The sequence below is a fragment of the Akebia trifoliata genome, chromosome 3, assembly GCF_017979445.1.
Source record: "Akebia trifoliata isolate Shusen 1 chromosome 3, ASM1797944v1, whole genome shotgun sequence".
In the NCBI taxonomy this organism is placed as follows: Eukaryota; Viridiplantae; Streptophyta; class Magnoliopsida; order Ranunculales; family Lardizabalaceae; genus Akebia; species Akebia trifoliata.
The window spans coordinates 50006294-50025194 of record NC_141377.1 but is presented as its reverse complement, the minus strand read 5'-3'; the positions used below and the strand labels follow the sequence as shown (position 1 = coordinate 50025194).

General features: G+C 35.7%; 2 protein-coding genes across 5 annotated transcripts; both read left to right on the top strand.

The window, feature by feature from the left end:
- The first annotated feature begins 554 nt into the window (after nucleotides 1-554).
- On the top strand, nucleotides 555-13302 carry LOC147407695 (putative disease resistance protein At4g19050). Of its 4 annotated transcripts, XR_015176852.1 has the most exons (9): nucleotides 582-662; nucleotides 821-864; nucleotides 2579-2947; nucleotides 3051-3472; nucleotides 3581-3647; nucleotides 3749-4218; nucleotides 6700-10940; nucleotides 11880-12033; nucleotides 12145-13302. XR_015176852.1 is itself a non-coding variant. In XM_086436385.1 (7 exons), exons 3-7 carry the CDS (start codon nucleotides 2762-2764, stop codon nucleotides 10868-10870), a joined length of 5316 nt encoding a protein of 1771 aa, XP_086292511.1. In that variant the 5' UTR covers nucleotides 582-662; nucleotides 821-864; nucleotides 2579-2761; the 3' UTR covers nucleotides 10871-11864. The 4 variants fall into 4 exon arrangements, 1 of the variants encoding a protein (XP_086292511.1); XR_015176851.1 differs by having other exon boundaries at nucleotides 11880-13302; XR_015176853.1 differs by lacking the exon at nucleotides 821-864 and having other exon boundaries at nucleotides 555-662; nucleotides 11880-13302.
- Nucleotides 13303-16361: 3059 nt separating this feature from the next.
- Nucleotides 16362-17815, top strand: LOC147407694 (putative disease resistance protein At5g45440). Its single transcript, XM_086436395.1, has one exon. It carries the CDS (start codon nucleotides 16456-16458, stop codon nucleotides 17665-17667), a length of 1212 nt encoding a protein of 403 aa, XP_086292521.1. The 5' UTR covers nucleotides 16362-16455; the 3' UTR covers nucleotides 17668-17815.
- Nucleotides 17816-18901: the final 1086 nt, after the last annotated feature.

The window sequence follows — 18901 nt, the reverse complement described above, 5'->3', positions numbered from 1 at the left end:
TAAATCATTTATCACATCCCACTAAAGATTAAAACGCACTCTTCTTTTCAATATTATTTAAAATAATTTCAGTAGTTATTTACAATTATGATTAGGCTCATAAAATCCCAAATTCAAAAAATAGAAATCCAACAAAAAAAAATAAAAAATGATAGAACTTTTATTGGCACCTCAACTTTTATTTATTCTCAATCATTCAATTTTTTTTTATTGAGATATTTACGAAAACATGGACAACTTTTGTTCTAATTACAGTTTTGAGATACACTATTCATTTTATTTACTAAAACATGTAAGCAGTACAATGTTCACTTTTACGCATTTATGAATCCGAAAGTTTAAAAATGACGAGCTTATGAGTTTATAGACACGTAAAAAGTGAACAATGTATCATGTGCATGTTTTGAGAATTAAAATGAACAATGTATCAAAATCATCAGAATTTTAGCACATTCAATGCACGATTTGGAGAGTCACCCTTCTTTATTTTTAATTGAGGTGTAATAAGTAAAAAATGGAGTGCCAATAGTAGCTCTCTTAATTATTGGGTTGAAATGATCCATCTCTGGTCATCAGTTTCAGTTTTCTCTTCTCCGAGTGTGCTTGTGTGAGAACCATATTTGGGGATCCATTTCTCCCTTGCCCGCCAACATATATTACAGGTCAGTAGCAGTGTCTCTGTTAATTTTGGATGATTCAACCATAACTACGTAAATTTTAATTTTTTATTTTATTTTTCAAAAACCAGGTTTGGGGAAATTTTATTTATTTATTTATAATAATAAGCTAAAAAAGTTTATTTATATGGTCCATTGAACAGCCATTAATGCTACTGTGTATTCCACGATCGTGATCCCTTTCAAGGTAAGTTAAAAACCTAAACTCATCATAATTTCCGCAACAAAATCCATCATCAACAGATGGGTGAGATGCTACCGATTTCCAAGAAAATTTTATCCCTAGGAAAAATTTGTACTAATGCCTAAGAAATCACTACTGATACTTAGACTTACCCACGTGGCATACTCAATTGACACCCTGACGTGACATGTTTGGAAATCGTAGATCTACACGCCTTGAGATTTAAAAAAGGTGATTGAGAATCTGAAGAGTGCAGATTTACGGTTCCCACCACATGTCACGTCCGGATGTGGATTGAGTATGCCACGTGGGTAAGTCAGATCGGCCGTTAACAACCCACGGTTGAGCCTTACATCAAATTGACAGTTGGAATGTCACGGATTTCCATGAAAAATGCATGTCATGGATTTCCAAGAAAAATGCATCCCCCCCCCCCCCCCCCCACACCCACACCCACACCCACACAAAATAAAAATAAAAATTGTGTACTAATATCCCTGGAAGGTATTTTCCTAATTGTCTATTTGATAAAGAGTCTCAATCGTGGGTTGAGACTTAGAAAACTACAAACAAAAAGGAAAATGACTGATGGGATGGTAGGGATTCCCAAGAAGAATGTATCCCTAGCAAAAAGTATATTAATCCTTAAAAGATTGAAATTAATCTCGAGAAAATCTTTGTTCTTCGTCACATCCTAAAGGTCATGTTTTGAGAGCCTCAACCATGGCTGAGACTAGAAAAGTCCTAACAAAAAAAAGATGATAGGTTGATGAACTAATGGCATGGTGCCACATGTATTGAAATAGACGTGAAATCCAAACATGAAAACTGCTAAAAAATTCTCCCATAAATTTTGCACCATTATGTATTCACCTTTTCTATTTCAATCATGGTTTTAAAACTCGTTTTGATGTCTTGCCCATGAACGAGACCGAGTTGTCTCGGGTGAGTTTTTCGATACAATTGAGTCATCTTGTTGACCAATGAGAAAAATGAATGGTGGTTTTAAATCTCGTCCAATATGTTTGACTTGTCTAACCATCTCGAATGAGTGGTCTAGGTCTCAGACAAAAGATTTAAAACCATAGTTTCAATACACGTGGCGGTGTTATGCCATTGGTTCATCATCTATTTTTCTTAACGGAAAATCTCTATTCAAGAAGTCCTTACAATTTTACTGTTTTTAAGCGAACATGGCAACTTTTGATTTAATATAACAGCTTCACACCTTTATTTGTTAACCACAAATCTGTTACTCTTTCCGTAAGACGGGATCTATGGTTCATAATACTAGTCAAATGGACCAATCTATTGCTCACAAAGAATTGACCAATCTATCAGTGGATCTCACCTATGAAATGGCCCACACGTGGTTATACATTTGAGGCCATGGTTAGAAGTTGTCCGAATAAATTCACAAATTATACCTGATGTTTTGGGTTAAATGTTCATAAACCATCCCTCATGATAATATTTTTATTTAGGTAATTTTGTCATTTACAAATGTCATCTTTAAGTAATTTATAAGAACATTTATAATTACCATTTAAGTTGCCTAAATGTCTTATATACAACAAAAACATCCATGAAAATTAAGTGCTTGGCAGGCAAAAATGTAGTAATGGTAGTAGTTGTAATATCTGTGATTGTAACATTCGTACGTTAAGTCCTTACTTTATCTCATAGATTTTATTCACCGTATTAATGTGCAATGCAGGTGATTTGAAAACCATACTGAAATCATCTACAAGTCCAAAGCATGATTTCGTCTGCTAATTCGTAGCATAATTTGGATGAACCCAATGCTGCTGTCTGTTTCTAATTAGTAGAAGAGGAACATATTGTATAGAGGTAAGAATAATTATGAAATCAAGTTGAATAAAGAAGTTAAGAGCATGACATGTTCAAGGCTGAGTCGAACATAGACGAGGCACCCACAGAGACAGTTATTGGGAGGATGCCAAAGGAGTATGAAGAGAGAAAAATCAACATTAGTAGCAGAGGCGTTCGACCTCCTAATGTGAGGGATGATAGTTTGAATGATTATACTTCAAAGGGATATGCCAACAAGGAGATATTGCGACTAGTAAGTACCTTATGTTTATAAATTGTATGATAAAAAATCTTAGATGTTCTACATTTTACAATGAAATAAATGCTTATATTTCAACCGTATCAATGTATTGCAGCGCCATTTAATATTCCACTTCATAGAGTGGTTTCGACCTTTACTTAGTGATATACTTTCCCAAGAAGTGAATCTAGCAAAGTTTGAGGAACTTGCAATAGAAGGAGTCAGTGAGGTTGTTGTTAGCAATGATGAACTTTTGCAAGAAGAGAATCTAGCAGAATTTGAGGAACAGCCAGTGGAAGGAATCAATGAGATTGTTGTTAGCAATGTACCTTCCCAAGAAGAAAATCTATCAAAGTTTGAGGAACTCACAATGGAAGGAGTCAGTGAGATTGTTGTTCGCAATCTACCAAAGTTAGAGGAACTTGCAGTGGAAGGAGTCAGTGAGATTGTTGTTTACAACCTACCAGCCCAAGGAGAAAATCTAGAGAAGTTTGAGGAATTCACGTTGGAAGGACATAGGTCTCCAATTAAGCAAAGGTGAAAATTATTTGAATTATTTGAATTATTTTTAGCGGGCAACAATGTAGTAATAATCCTTTGGCTATTTTACTTTAATCTGATATGTATTCTTACTTCAAATGATAGGGTTGATAATCTGAATGACCACCATTCAACGCAATTCAAGAACGACAATGAGGAGACTTTAACATTGGTAAGTACTTGATCAAGAAATCTACAAATAAAAATGCTTATAAGCACATTGCAATTTCAGCGCCATCTAATGTATACCACTCTACTAATATACTTTCCCAGGAAGAAAATCTAGCAAAGCTTGAGGAGCTTGCACAGGGAGGAATCATTGAGACTGCTACACCTTTTACACAAGGGGGCACGAGAGAAAGTGTTCAACAACAAAACCAAAGTATCATAGAAGATACAAACGTATGCCAAGGTGATGCAGAAGGTGGTGAAGGTCATGTTCAATATACCAATGCCTTTGATGATGAGATTGAACAAATTAAGGTTGATGCCATAACAAGTCAAAAACATGATGCTTCCTTACTCACCAATCTTAATGCAATTCAAAGCTTTTCAACCAGCCACGTGAGCACAAAACAGCCATTGATCGAACTTGTTGACGAGGAAATTGAATTGGAGCAGACTGCAGGCTATAAGAATGAGACCTTGTCTGGTAGCCGTGACACTCCAAATGAGGATTCAGGAATTTCAGCATCAATGTCTTCTCTACAAGAAGAAGAAGATAGTCTTTCCAATGAGCAAAGGTGAAAATTTCTTTGAATTCAATTTCTATTCATACAACCCCATTCATGCTAGTAGTTATAATAAAAAAATTACAACTGATATCTTCATTGGCTAGTTTCTGAATATAGGCCCACAGAATAAACACTCAAATAAGATGATTAGGATCACCCAATTAATTTTTAATTCTTTCAATTTGGGAGGTAGTCCCAATTCATGAATCAAAGGTTGAGAAATTGCTGGTATGATACACTTTTCAAAAATAATTAACAATTCCTGTTTATCAGTGATTTAGAAATGAAGTTATTTTAAATGGCTAATTAGCTACAAGGCATAACAGTGAAATACCCTAATTATCCCTGTTATTTAGGTTACTTTACTTTTGATAAGGATTTTTTGTTTAAATTCATGTCTATGTTAATGCAACAAGTATTGCGGGTATTTTTGTAATTTAAATTAATTCTTTGATGAGGTCACGTAAGTTAAAATTGTTTCTCGTTTATTTTAATGAGAAATCGCTGCAACAATTTTTACATTACCATTATCAACCAAAAACAAAAATGATTTCACAAGAGATTTTCTAATGGTTACCAAGCAATGGTAAAAGTTTCATTGCAAAACATTTGCAAATGCAAATGATTTGTAGTGTGCCAAGCAGGGCCTTAATTCAATTTCAAATACCAACTAGAAATTCAAAAGCTCAGCCTTTTTTTTTTAAGGCTTCACAATCTCTAAACCTTTCGCATTATTAAGGTATTTCACTATTATGACCTATAGCAAATAATTCATTTTAAATGAAAAATTAATCCCAAATCCGTAAAAAAACAGGATTTGGTAATTATTTTGGACAGTGTAATTGTCTCGTTAAGTTTTCAACCTTTATAATATTACATGTTTCGATAAAATGTCCATCCCCACTATTTCATGGTCCAATGACTTACGTGTGGCATAGATCAAAGTAGTGCAATCTCTATATCTGATGCTTTTACTACTTTTTCCCTCACTATTTGCCTATTCCTATGGTTCTGACTTATCATAATCGTCAAAGTCTGGACTAAAATTTTGGGGTCAACTGAACAGATTCTATCCACCATTCCATCCTGTCAAAGCATTGTCTTTTTTAATTCAATTGTATTTTCAAATTGATTATAACATATAAACTGGGCCAACTGCTACATACAAAATGGGCTAGGACTCAGGACTACTGTCACAGAATTCTCTGAAATTCAGAACCAAAAAAAAATCGCTTAATAAGGGGCTAACCAATTAAATTGATGAAACAACAAATTAATCAGTGATTTGCTGATTAATCACCAAAAAGGGTAAAATTTTCACCCTTCAACAACGCTTATCTTCTTCAACCTTTAAGATGCCAGCTTAACTAAGTTGGTAAGGCTTGTAGAGTATTGAAACAATGCCTTGGATCCAAAACCTAGACTTCACCTATCTTGATCACTAACCCTTGCTTGCCTAGCAAAAAACAAAGTCAAGTCTTCTTCAACCTTCAAATCTCAAGAACAAGGTAGTAGAGAGATGAAAGATGATGGGTTTTTGGGAAGGAACACAAAAATATTATTTGCATTAGGGACTGACTACCACCTATTACCAATTCCACTCCATCACTTAAAAAGTACCCCTTCCACTCTATTTGTATGATTGCACTCCAAAAAAAAAGATTGTACTTCTTTCTTCCTCAAGCATGCCCCACAAAAATTATTGTTGGTTCAGCAATTTTTGTAAACAAGACTTAATCTTTTGATCAGGTTCCACAAGGGATAAAGACAGGTTTCCTTTAAAGAAAATCATTTTAACTCAATCAATTAATCAATAAATAGTGAGGACTCACTCAAATCATCCTTTCATTTTAGAGATAAATGATGTGTGAGGAGTTCTAGTAGTTATGGATTCTTGTTATGTTCATCTTCAGTACAAGAGAGGAATGGGTAAAGAGTGCAGCCCACATGACCTTATGAGTCTAACTACATTCAACGTTGAGATCCAAACTCGAGGTTTTATAAATTTCTAAATACTTTTTTTTGAAAAATCATTATCTTACAATTGTCACTAAAGAGAACCCAAGAAAAATCTAGAAGATGAACGAGTAGGTCATCCTAATGACGTGCAACTTGTATGCTAAAAGAGATTATGTAAAAAAAACATGATTTTTTTAAGCTTGTAGGTGCAACCAGCCACTAGTGGTGTGCAACTAGTAGGTCCCTTTGCATAATCCAGAATTTTTTTGGAACTTTGTTTTGAAACTTTTTTGGAATTTATCCGACTTAACAAACTAATTCCGCAAAATAACTACAGAATCGAACTTGGTCACTATGCTTAGGACCCCCAATAAAGAAACTATGATAGACATTTTCATCAAGTTAGTTGAAGCACTCATGATTTACATAGGTCAACGATAGCCTTCTCTAATTCATTACCTTCTCCCGTAGCTGTACCTTCCTTTTCCTTGCTCCAGTAACATATTAAACTAGTTGTTGTTGTTATTGTAGGTTGGGCTTGAATGCTGAACCAGCTTTTGATATAGCTTTTGAAGCGGAGACCATTGTGCCATCATCACCATCAAGGCCAACTATCTTTCAAGCCAAAATAAACATACAGAAAGTGTTGAATTGGTTAAATGAAAATGATGTTAAAACTGTTAGACTTTTAGGGAAGCCAGGAAGCCGTACATGGACAGCAAGCCATGTGATGCGTAGTGTGGTTGAATTTGGTCTCTTTGACATTGTCATCTGGGTAAATATGACCAATTCTGGAAATGAGCTGATGCAAATTGCCGATCAGTTGAAGCTGTCTTCAACCACGAAGGCCAATAGAAAAGAGACAAAGAGGGGACTACGACAGAAGATCTCTGTGTCACTTGCAGCGAAGAGGTTCTTGCTGATTATAGATGGAGTGTGGACGTATGATTTAAATAATCTGGATAAATTAGGAGTCCCACCATTCTTCAGCCGACAAGAAAACAAATCATCTAAGGTTTTAATCATTGGAAACTTTCAAAAAATGAGCACTGATAGGGTCCTTTATCTGTACAAATTGCCGTTTGCTGAAGCTTGGTTCTTGTTCTGCGACAAGGCTGGGGCTGGGGTTAGGGTAGCAATTGGTTCTCCGGATATACAACCCCTTGCTAAGGCATTAGTCAAGAGTTGTAAGGGTGTACCCATGGGAATTGCCCTGCTAGCTGGAGCTTTGAGAAGCATGAAGGAGGATACTAGGTTGACACTGGAGGCCAAATTTGAAAAAGTGTATAATTTAAGAATCAGACACCGACAGTTAGCAAAGAGAATTAGCTACGGGATGTTACCCAGCTATGCTATGAAGGTTTGCTTCTTGTACTGCACACTTTATCCAGACTATCATCATATCAGTGTGAAATGGTTGATAACATCTTGGATGATGGAAGGATTTATACAAGGATTTGACCATTTGGAGGATGCATATGAGGAAGGCCAACGTATATTGAAGGAGCTCATAGATCGTTATCTACTATATAAATTAGATGATGACCATGTGATGATCCATGATGGCTTAATCAACAGGGAGCCATTTATCGATGATGAAAGAAGCGATATATTATTGGCAAAAGCTGGTCTGAGGTTAACTATTCCCGGGGTATTTAATGAATATGATAACTTCAAGAGAATCTGTCTGATGGATGGGAGTTTGCAAACCAAATACCACCCAACTGATTGTCCAGAATTCCCAGAACTGTCGACACTGTTGCTTCATGGGAATGCCAATATTGGAGGTCGTCTCCCAAGTGAAATCCCTGATGCATTCTTTCAGAGAATGCAGAATCTTCAAGTTCTTGCTATTCTCCATACTGGAATGAAGTCTCTGCCATCATCCCTTTCCAATTTGAACAAACTCCATGTGCTTGTGTTAAGAGGTTGTGCCACTCTGGAGAATTTCAACAACATACAATGCCTCGGTAACCTAAAGATGCTTAGCCTTTCGGGTGCTCACGCCTTGAAGGAAATCCCAGATGACTTCTTTGGGATTATGAATGATCTTGAATCCCTCGATCTCTCAGACACTCAGATTAAACAGTTACCATCGTCTCTTTCCAACCTTGGCTACCTCCGCCGTCTCATCCTACGAGATTGCTCATACTTAGAAGAACTGCCATGTTTGGAAGCAACTAAAAATCTTGAGGTGCTTGATCTATCAGGTGCAAGTGCTCTGAGAAAAATCGACCATCGATTGCTCAAGGATAAGACTTCCCTTGTACTACTCGACCTCTCTGGAACTATGTTTGATCGTTTACCATCCATTTCCAAGCTAAAATGTATCCGATACCTTTCACTAAGAGGTTGTTCACACTTTGATACATTTCCGAGTCTGGAAGCATTTAATTCACTTCAAGTACTTGATCTTTCGGGTGCTAGTGGACTGAAGAAATTCCAAGGCATATCCTTTGGAATTAACTTTGATCTACGCATACTTGACTTCTCCGGAACCCAGGTTTTACAATTACCATCCCTCTCTGAATGTCATGGTCTTCGTCAACTCTTTCTAAGAGATTGTTCCAATTTCCAGACCCTCCCAACCTTGAATTCTGGACTTAAGGTGCTTGATCTTTCGGGTGCCACTGCTTTTAAGAAATTTCAAGATAAATTCCTTCCTTCTATGCTTCAAACCCTCAATCTTTCAGGAACTCAGGTTATACATCTACCAGCCTTTCCTCGCCACAATCATCTCCATCAACTCTTAGTAAGAGGTTGTTTAACCATAGAGACACTACCACCATTGGAAAATCTTGAAAGACTCAATGAGATTGATCTTTCAGGTTCTACTGCATTCAAAAAATTCCAAGATGAATCCTTTGGGATTAACCTTCGAATACTCAACCTTTGCGGAACCGAAGTTGCACAGTTACCATCCCTTTCCAAATGCACCCGTCTCTCCCAACTATTATTGAGAGGTTGTTTTAAACTAGAGGTACTGCCAAACTTGGGTAAACTTGCAAAACTTCAGGTGCTTGATCTCTCTGGCACTACCGCTTTCAAGCAACTCCAAGATAAATGCTTCAGGCAGAAGACTGCCCTTCAAAAATTGGATTTGTCTAGAACCCTTATTGAACAATTACCGTCCCTTTCCAAATCTAATGAACTATCTCAAATATTATTAAGAGATTGCTTGAAACTAGAGACATTGCCACCTTTGGTTGAACTTACAAGACTTGAGGTACTCGATCTTTCTGGTTCTGCCAATTTCATGCGATTCCCAGAAGAATTTTTCATGCAGAAGGAAGGCCTTAAAAAATTGGATCTGTCTGGAACCCAAGTTAAACAACTATCACCACTTTTTACATGCACCAGACTCTCTCATCTGTTACTAAGAGGTTGCTTGAAACTTGAGACACTACCTCCTTTGAGAGAACTTAAAAGACTTGAGGTGCTCGATCTTTCTTGTTCTACTGCTTTTAAACGTTTCCCAGATGAATTCTTCGTGCAAAAGAAAGGCCTTAAAAAATTGGATTTGTCTGGAACCCAAGTTCAACAGCTATCACCCCTTTCCAAATGCAGCGGACTCTCTGTACTATTACTAAGAGGTTGCTCAAACCTGGAGACTTTACCACCTTTTGAAGCACTTACAAGACTTCAAGTGCTTGATCTGTCTGGTGCTACCATTGTTGGGCCATCCCTTTCTGAATGTGGAGATCTCCGACTGCCCCTTCTGAATGAATCCTTCGGGACTGATTGGGGAAACACAATGAATGTGACCAAAGAAGATGTTAGCAAGCCTTGTATACACGTAACAGTTAGCAGTTCTGACATTTTCCACTCTATCGGAAAGAACTCTCATTTGTGGGAGAAATGCTTCCAGAGGTTCCATATATGTTTGTGCCCTCTGGAAGAGCAAGGAAAGGAGGAAGACATTTACTCTCAGGGTAAGAAATTTTTCTTCAAAAAGACCTACTACACTCAAACCAGGTGGCTTCCTCGGTCAACAGAGCCTAGCAAAATTTTAAAGATTTGTGGCTTTCAAAGCTTTCCTAGTAGTATCGAGGGGGTCCTCAATCATGTGGAACTTTTGTTTTTAAAGAAGAATGCATCCATTACACGGCTGTCGGATATAGGTGCTGAAAATGTTAAGGTAATGAAAGAATGTTGGATAGAGAGATGTGATGCAATAAAGAGTGTATTTTATGGAGATGAGACAAAAGAGAATGTGGCACTGGGAAGAAATTTACAGAATCTATGGGTCTCAAATCTTTCCGAATTAAGGTGTTTATACGAAGGGGTGGTGCAATCTGAGAGCTTTATATGCCTTAAAAATCTATATATAGATTGCTGCCCAAGCCTCATCACTGTCTTTGCGTCAGGTCTGGAGCTAAAAAACCTTGAAATACTCCACATCCAATTTTGTGATGAATTTGAAAGTGTATTTGGAGAAATGGTATTGGGGGAAACTGCACTCCCAAGGTTGTGCAAGTTGACTCTTTGGAAACTATCGGAATCGAAGAGTATATGTGGTGGAGTGTTGCCATCTCTACAAAACCTCAAAGTTGGAGGGTGTCCAAAACTGCTGACTCTCCCACTTGAAATAAACAGAACCGATTATCCTCAAGTAGAGATCGAAGGAGAGCTGGAATGGTGGGAGAAATTGAAATGGGAAGATGAAGGCATCAAGTCCCAGCTCCATTTTAAACAGTTGTGATGGATTCTGTAGTCCCAACGACTATATAAAACAGAAAGCTTTGAGGAGTTTCCTCAACTCTAAACTGCAGGTTTGCCATGAACTAGCTTTTATTTTTGGTCCATCTTTGTTTTGTATAAATAGGATAGTTTGATTTTCTATATTGAGAGGATTCATTTGGGATCTTTTTGCAGCATGTTTTGTTTAATTTTATTGTACAGTAAAATAGATGCATCTAAAGCCCATTTTGAGTAAGTTTTTTACTGTTTTACTACAGAAGTGGTTTGCTTCAATCAAGTGTCCACATTTTAGTTGATAAATGAATTTTCATGATAACAATGTAAGATACTTTGTTAGTTTCTTACTGTCTTATTTTTCTTTTCAGTTCATGTATATATTTCATGTTTTGGTAAATATAATCTTTATTTTGACTCTCGGTGTTGGACTGATCAAATGCACTTATTTCTGCTGAAACAGATTTAAAAAAAAATATTGAGATTTTTGCATGATTTGTGTCCAACCTCTGTTTTTGTTATTTTATACAAAAAGTCATGCATTAAGTATGACAGAAAGTTGCAAATTTTGATACACCACTTTTAAACTTCAAAAGTTTGAGCTGTGACCTATTCATCCAAGTTTATTGATATTAAATGATAGTGTTCTTGTTTTTTTTATCGATAGGAAGTGTTCATGTAGATTAAATTTTGGTGTTCTGGACCGTCATTTCTTCTCAAGATTGCCTCTAATCTTACCCTAACTCATGACTGTCTATTAATTTGAATGATATCTAGGTCCTCATTTTTATGAAATTGGAAACATTTACCTAACCTCCATCTTCAAGCTTGCATATTGAATATTGGAGCATAAGATGATATTGTATGATTTTCCTTAGTTCAAAATTATTCCTCTTTTACAATTGAAATGGTCAAAATTTTGATGAAGCTAAAGTTGACAAAATTTTTGCCTTCTCTCTTTTCTGATGCTCAGCATATCTTTTCGGCTGATGAAGCATAAACCATTTCTTTTGTAGGCCAAATTGTTTGTTATCACCACTGGGTTCAGTCTGTATTAACGAGATCAGTGAATCAAATAATTCAAATAAATAGGTTTCTAACCCTACAAGTACCTCACCAATATGATCCTCTTCGACTTGGCAAGATGTAGATGTTTGGTGTTTCCAAAAGGTAAGCATATATGCTTAATGAGACAGATACTCAAAGGTGCACAAAGGCAAAATCTTTCTCTCAATACACAGGACCTCACAATTTTTTTTTTTTGGATACACGGGTATACAGACTTGGTCCGGCTAATCCCATGGACAATGCCGTCACCACTTGCAGCACATGGCTTGTGTACCTGGCCTTTAGAGAACCAGGGTGGTGGCCAACTAGAGGTGAAGACCTAAAAATTTAGACAAATAGATATTTGCAAAATGGTAAGCATTGCCACTAGCATATTTTTAGCGAGACCAGTAACTCAAAGTTATTAAGGAGTTTTTGAACAAAAGAAATGTCACTCAACAATGAACGCTCGCTAAATAAGACAAGCAGGTAATTGCAAAACTTTGTGTTCCCCTCAGGTAATATATTCAAATTAGTTCTCAAAAAGTTAACTTCTTTCCATACAATGTACCCTATAGGGCATGGTGGACAACCTTGCAACTTATGTAACATAATCTCTGGGATTGTTCTGTAGGCTTATTTGGTCATGTAAATGTACTAGCAAAGGTTACAATCGTAACAAATTAGAGTTGTTATGCAGAAGTGTTCTTTTACTTGAAAATTTTCTGTTATAGTTCAATTGTTATTTACACCTGCTTTCTTTAGCGAATATTTCACGAATGTTTGCACTTTTATATTGGTTGTTTAGGTATCCAAGTTTTTAAATCATGTCAATTGCAGTAGTTGAGAGAAATCTCATAATATTGTATTTTCTCTTCTGTAATTTGTAAACACATTCAACAACCTTAGCGGAGTGGGGCTGTCATTTGTCTTGTATATGCTCTGTAAGTTCTTCTAATGTAGCTATTTTGATGGCTACAGATTTCGTTTTAAGTTCAGTTTGTATTTTAAATTCTTGAATTATTCAAACATTTTTCTTCAAGTACTAGTAACTACAATAGATAATCTTCATTTTTATTCCATATTTTAGTGTATTAAAATACACTAAAATGGCAAACTCATCCCACAACCACTAAAAGCGCACTAAAATTCATACCAGGATGCTTTGAATCTCAGCAACTGAGATGGAATTTCTGATTTTTAAAGCGGCTTAGCCTCTCTCTCTCTCTCGCCAATCACCATTTGTTTTTCTTTTGAATAAAGGAATTTTAGCAAATAAATTCACAAGTTTAGTTACTTGAACAAACTGCCTCGATTTGATCTTAATATAGAAAACCAAACAGTTTGCTACAGTAACCTTTGTTTCTTTATGAAATATACTCAGATAAGAAAATCCAAATTCTGAAAATAAAAAAAAGGGCCAAATTTCTGAAGTTTCTCCTCTTAAAAATGTGACATTTTTGTTTTGCAAACAAATGCATTTGATTGGTGATATGCATCCATTGATTTTGCAAATAAATTCATCTCTCTACGGTGCTGGAGTTTTTGCAGGTGATGGCACAAGATCAACTCTTTGATATCTTTGTTAGTTGGTTCTAAGAAATTCACTTTCTATTAGTGATTTATGTTCATTTTCGAAAGAGTGATCCTAAATGGGTGTTGTTTTTTATCAATGCCCTTTTCTCTCTCCTGCCTATAGTGAAAAAAATAGCAAATTTTCTAATTCGATCATGTTGTGACATTCAAAAACATGATCCGGTGTAATGGAGTTGTAGAGGATAAAATTATATTTACTTAAAAAAAAATTAAAAAAATAATATTTCTTATCGTTGAATTTTATTTTTAAATTTGAGTGCTCAGTGACCGTCCATTTTTAACACCTTAGATTAAGTTCGAAAAACACTTTTTTATATTTTATATATATATGTATGATTATTATCATGACATCCAAGAGGTTGTGTTGTTCGATTTTCAACGTGATAATCAATATGGGCCAATGATCCTTTTTAAGATTTGAAATCTAAAAAGGTAACCAATGTGGTCAGCGGGCAAGAGAGAAACTCTCTCTATTCCTATTCTCATTGTGTCACATGTCAAACGTTTGTTGGGTTGTGTGTGTTGCCCAAAAAAAAAAAAAAAAAAATGCGTCAACTTAGCATCTCTCTTCTTGAAAAGCAATTCATAATCTGTGGTGTTGGGTACGGAAGTGATTTAAAAGAGAATAAAATAAAAAAAAGGCATCAAAAGAGTCTGAAGAAGAGACGAAATGGGGAAGAAGATGCATCAGGTTGTGTTCTTTCTTCTTTTTGTCTTTTTATTATATTATATTCCTTTTGCTAATATTTTAATCTGACGTCAGATTAGTGTTAGTGAGTGGTTGCGGGAGCAGGGATCTAGTACGGTGTGACTCGGATGGCAACCCCATTCTATGCCTCATAGTTTTTTTCGTTTTTTCTTTTTTTTTTTATACCAACGAACCACATGGATATGTGGTCCATCCCTTGGTGAGCCTATCTAGTTAGAATATCAGCAATTAAGCCAGCAAAAAAGATATATTAAACTAACGGTAGATAGAGAGTAAAAGATGTATAAAGTAAGTTATTTCACAAAGCAAACTTGTGGATATATTTGCTAAAGTTCCCTTTGAATAATGCTGAGGGATATCGTGGACTACATTGGCGTGCACAAAATCCAAATAACTAAGAAATAGTAACTTTGAATTCAGCCACGTTATTGATTGGAGAACCTAAATAACTACAAGATGCCTTTAGGGTAAATCATGGGGGACACCAAGGCCAATGGTTATTTAATTTAAGTTTTTTTAAATTTTAAAAGGAAGGGTAAGGTCTAACCATTGGCTGGCCTATAGGTTGGTAACACGAATGGATAATTGGTTTAAAAGAAAAAGCGTTCTACTCGCACATACCATTTTGCATTTTATATAGGACTTAAAATAAGATAAATTTTATCTAAAATTCGAGTGCACCGAATCCAAATTTAATAGATTTAATCTAATCAAGTATCTTTGTTTAAAATATGATTTGGATATGGGTTGATGTCCCTTGATCCAAGTTGAATTTGGATCGGATGTAGATCCATTCCTATATCCATCAAAATTAGAATGATATATTACTTTGTAACTTGTATTTTTATATATTTCAAATTATCTTCCTTCAACTAACAATCTCTCTTCAAAATGGAGAGTCTTGAGTTCAAGTTATCATTTGATCACATTTTAATAATTTTATTGGAAATAATCTTGAATGATTTAACATTATTTGACCTGAATCAATTTATTTAATCGGATCCGGATATAGATTTGATGAAAATAAAGTGATTCGGATATGATTTTAACTATTAGAATTCGAATAAAAAAAATCGGATATGGATATGGACATACTCATATCCGGACCATATCCTACTCATTTTAAGCCTTAGGTTTATGCACCCAATTGCTCTTTGTAGGCACTTCCCTAAAATCTCTCAAGTCTCGTCATATTACTCACCACCCCCAACTTAATCTCATTCATTTATTCTTTGCACCCACCATCTTTGTCGAACCTCAATTATTTTTCTTTGTTGTCTCTCTCTCTCTCTCTTCTAATTTTTACAATCCTAAAGATTTTTTTTTTTTTAAATTTATAAAATTGAGAATTACTAAAACATGTCTATCTCTTTAAAAATAAAAATAAAAATCCAAAAGAAAATATCACATAATTATCTTTTAGTAACCTTAAAATTAGAAATCCCTAAAAATAAAATACAAAACATTTACTTAACACACCCGTGCAAAGAGAGAGAGAGAGAGAGGAAGAAGAAGAATGATCAAATGAGATTTAATTTAGATAGATGATATAAAGAGTAATAGTGATAAGATGTATGCATTATAATAATGTGCATAAGATACACTATATCAATGTTGTGGTGTATTTCATCACATATTTGAAGATACTACATTTGCATTAATTAGGTTCAATTAAGTATATTAAAGTATTGGATTGATTGATTATCTATATTGATGGATGTTTCAATCTATATAAATCTAATGATCAAATATAATCATTATCAAAAAATTCTCAATAAAATTAGATTTTTTCGAAAGAGTACCACCAGAAAAGGTGGATGAGAAGAATTCCAACATTTTGAATTTAAGGGAGGTGCAAAGAGTAAGTGGGTGAAAAAAAAAAAAAAAGCACAAATGTTTAAAAATGTATAGTGCAAGTAGGAATAAAATAATTTCTTGTCCAATAAGTAAACGTCAACTATAATCTAATCTAATCTATTCTTGACAGGTAACAAGTAACGACTATAGTTTCTTTCTCCAGTTGTGTCCAAATTTTAATTTATTTATTATTTATATTTTTTAAATGCAAGTTTGACTTGAACCGACGACCTCAATGTTGCAGTACAATTTCTCATCGAAAGAAAAATGTATAATTGAGAGAGTATTTCCACATTCTATACTTGACAAAACCCCAGCAGAGCAGAGCAGAGAGAGCAGAGAGAGAGAGAGAGAGAGAGAGAGAAAGCAAGGAAGGAGTTGAGATGGGCAATGAGGTGGTACAATTTCTGAAGATCAAATTCATAAATGCTGTTCAAGAAGAAGACAAGGATCAGACTCGTGTTCCCCTCTACACCCTTTTTCAAGAAATCGGAGAAATTCTCGAAAATAAGATAAGTTCTGAAACAACAACATCATCCTTTATGCCAACTGAACAGGATTTGTATGAACTCAATGACGCTTTCATAGAATGCCAAATTATATCAGATAATCGAAACAACAGCAAACAAGGCCCACTCTCTCGTTACAGCTCTCTCACCCAATACTTCTTCCTTGGCAGAATCGAGAATCGCTTACTCGATATCAAAGCAAAGCTCCTTCAAGGCATTACTGATGATGGCGATCGTGCTGTAATTACCCCCACTTCAATTCCTTCACCACCAAACCGTCAAATCTCTCTCACCTCCTCCTTCAATTCCAAGATTTATGGTTTTGAAAACCAAAAGAATAAAATATTGGAATTACTGGAAATAGGTAGAATCGATGGATTCAAGGCAATTGGGATTGTGGGCATGGGTGGATCTGGTAAAAGTTCACTTGCTCAAATGGTTTTCAACAGCAAAATAGCCAAGAAGGAATTCCGTCCCAGAATTTGGGTATCTTTATCCAAAACACTTGACCAAGTAAACGTTCAAAAGGAGATTGTGGAGAGCATGCTCAAGGCTCTAGGAGAAGATGAATTGGAGAGCAGCAACGATGATACTAATATTAGTCTCGACGACCTATTAATGCTCACACTTCACAGGCATTTGTCAGGTAAAAAATATCTAATTGTTTTGGATGATGCATGGGATACTAAAAGCCATTGGTATGAAGAATTGGATTCTAAATTGTTGCTTAAAGAAGACAAATGGGGTAATCGTCTTGCTTATGGATTGCCTAAAGATTATGGTGGTGGAGTTATTGTCACTAGTAGACTTGAACAAGTAGCCACACGGATGGTAGGTGAGAAAAATTTGTATCCAATTTCGCCTCTCCCACCAGACAGTTGTTGGTCAATATTCAAGGAGACCACCAAGATGCAAGGAATCGATTTGGATCATCCCTCTTTTGCCTTAGTTGCCAAAGACTTGGCAAGAATGGAGGATGAAATTAAAGAAAAGTGTGATGGCCTCCCTTTAGCGGCAAAGACACTTGGGGAGATCATTGCCAAGCATATAACTGATAAAGGCACTACTTTCCTCCAGTCAGAGTAATTTTAAGTAACATTTAGAAACTATGATGAATGTATTATCCTTTTTTCTTTCTTTCTTTGTTTTAATGGTTAAACTTTGTGTTCTTAGTAATGAAAGACGTTTTTTAGCAATAAAATGGAAGGAATTGTTGTTCCTCTTTCACTTACAATTTAATGAATGGGTTGCAATTAGGAGTAAAAAGTTTAGATATAGGTTGGAAGTCTCACATTAACCCATGTTTTTATTGTCTCTCTCTGGTTTCCTCTTACTTCTTACAAGTCGGTTGTTCTTGATCTTGGTCTCCCCTTTAAATGACTTGAAGTAGAGAAGAGTTGAGATGGGTAAAAATTTACTCATGTAGAACAAGACGAAGAATAGAAGGATCAGACTCCAATTCCCTTGTGCCTCCTTTTTCAAGAAATCTGAGAAATTCTGATAGAATAAGATAGGTTCATCCCTTATGTTTCAACAGGACACAAGGATACACTGGGGAAATGACTGTATTATCTTAATGAAGTTATAGACTGCCAAATTCTATCCGAGAATCAATTAACCACCAGCAAGGTCCCATAATTACTAATTCGCTCTGAAAATCTTTGTTACTTAGTGGAACCAAGAAACACTTGGTGGAAATCAAAAGAAAGCTCCCAGGTATTACCGAGCCAAAGCAAGTTCTTCAACGTTTGCACTACTTGACCAACAAACTTCTTCCACGTCCAAGATTTATGGATTCAAGGACCACATGAAAAATGTCGTAGATTCACTTCAGAAAGGTAGTCTCCATGGCTTCAAGGCAATTGGGATTGAAGAGGAATTCCATCCCTAAATTTGGGAACCGTTGTTCCAAAGACTTAACAAAGAAGTAGGTGTTAGGAGAAAAATAATTGAGCAAAACTGACCTGGACAAGCTATCGTTCACTCCACATGCACTTTTTGGGCAAGTAGTATATAATTGTGTAGGACGATGTCTGGCACATAAGCCCATGGAAAGAACAATTGGGTTCCAAAATGCACAAGGAGGACAAATGGGGTGTTCAACTTGCTTACGGACAACCCAAGGCTTATGGTGGCGACAGTAATGATGATGTTGGTGGTTTCGAGTGTGGTATCGGTGAAGGCCATGAATGCTGGTGTTGGGGAGGACTCGGAGAGGAATGGGGTCAAAGAAAGAGGGGAGAGAGTGGGAATTGAAGGTGAAAAGAGGTATGCCAATTTTCCTGGAAATTTAACGTATTAGATGCAAGATGTATTTTAG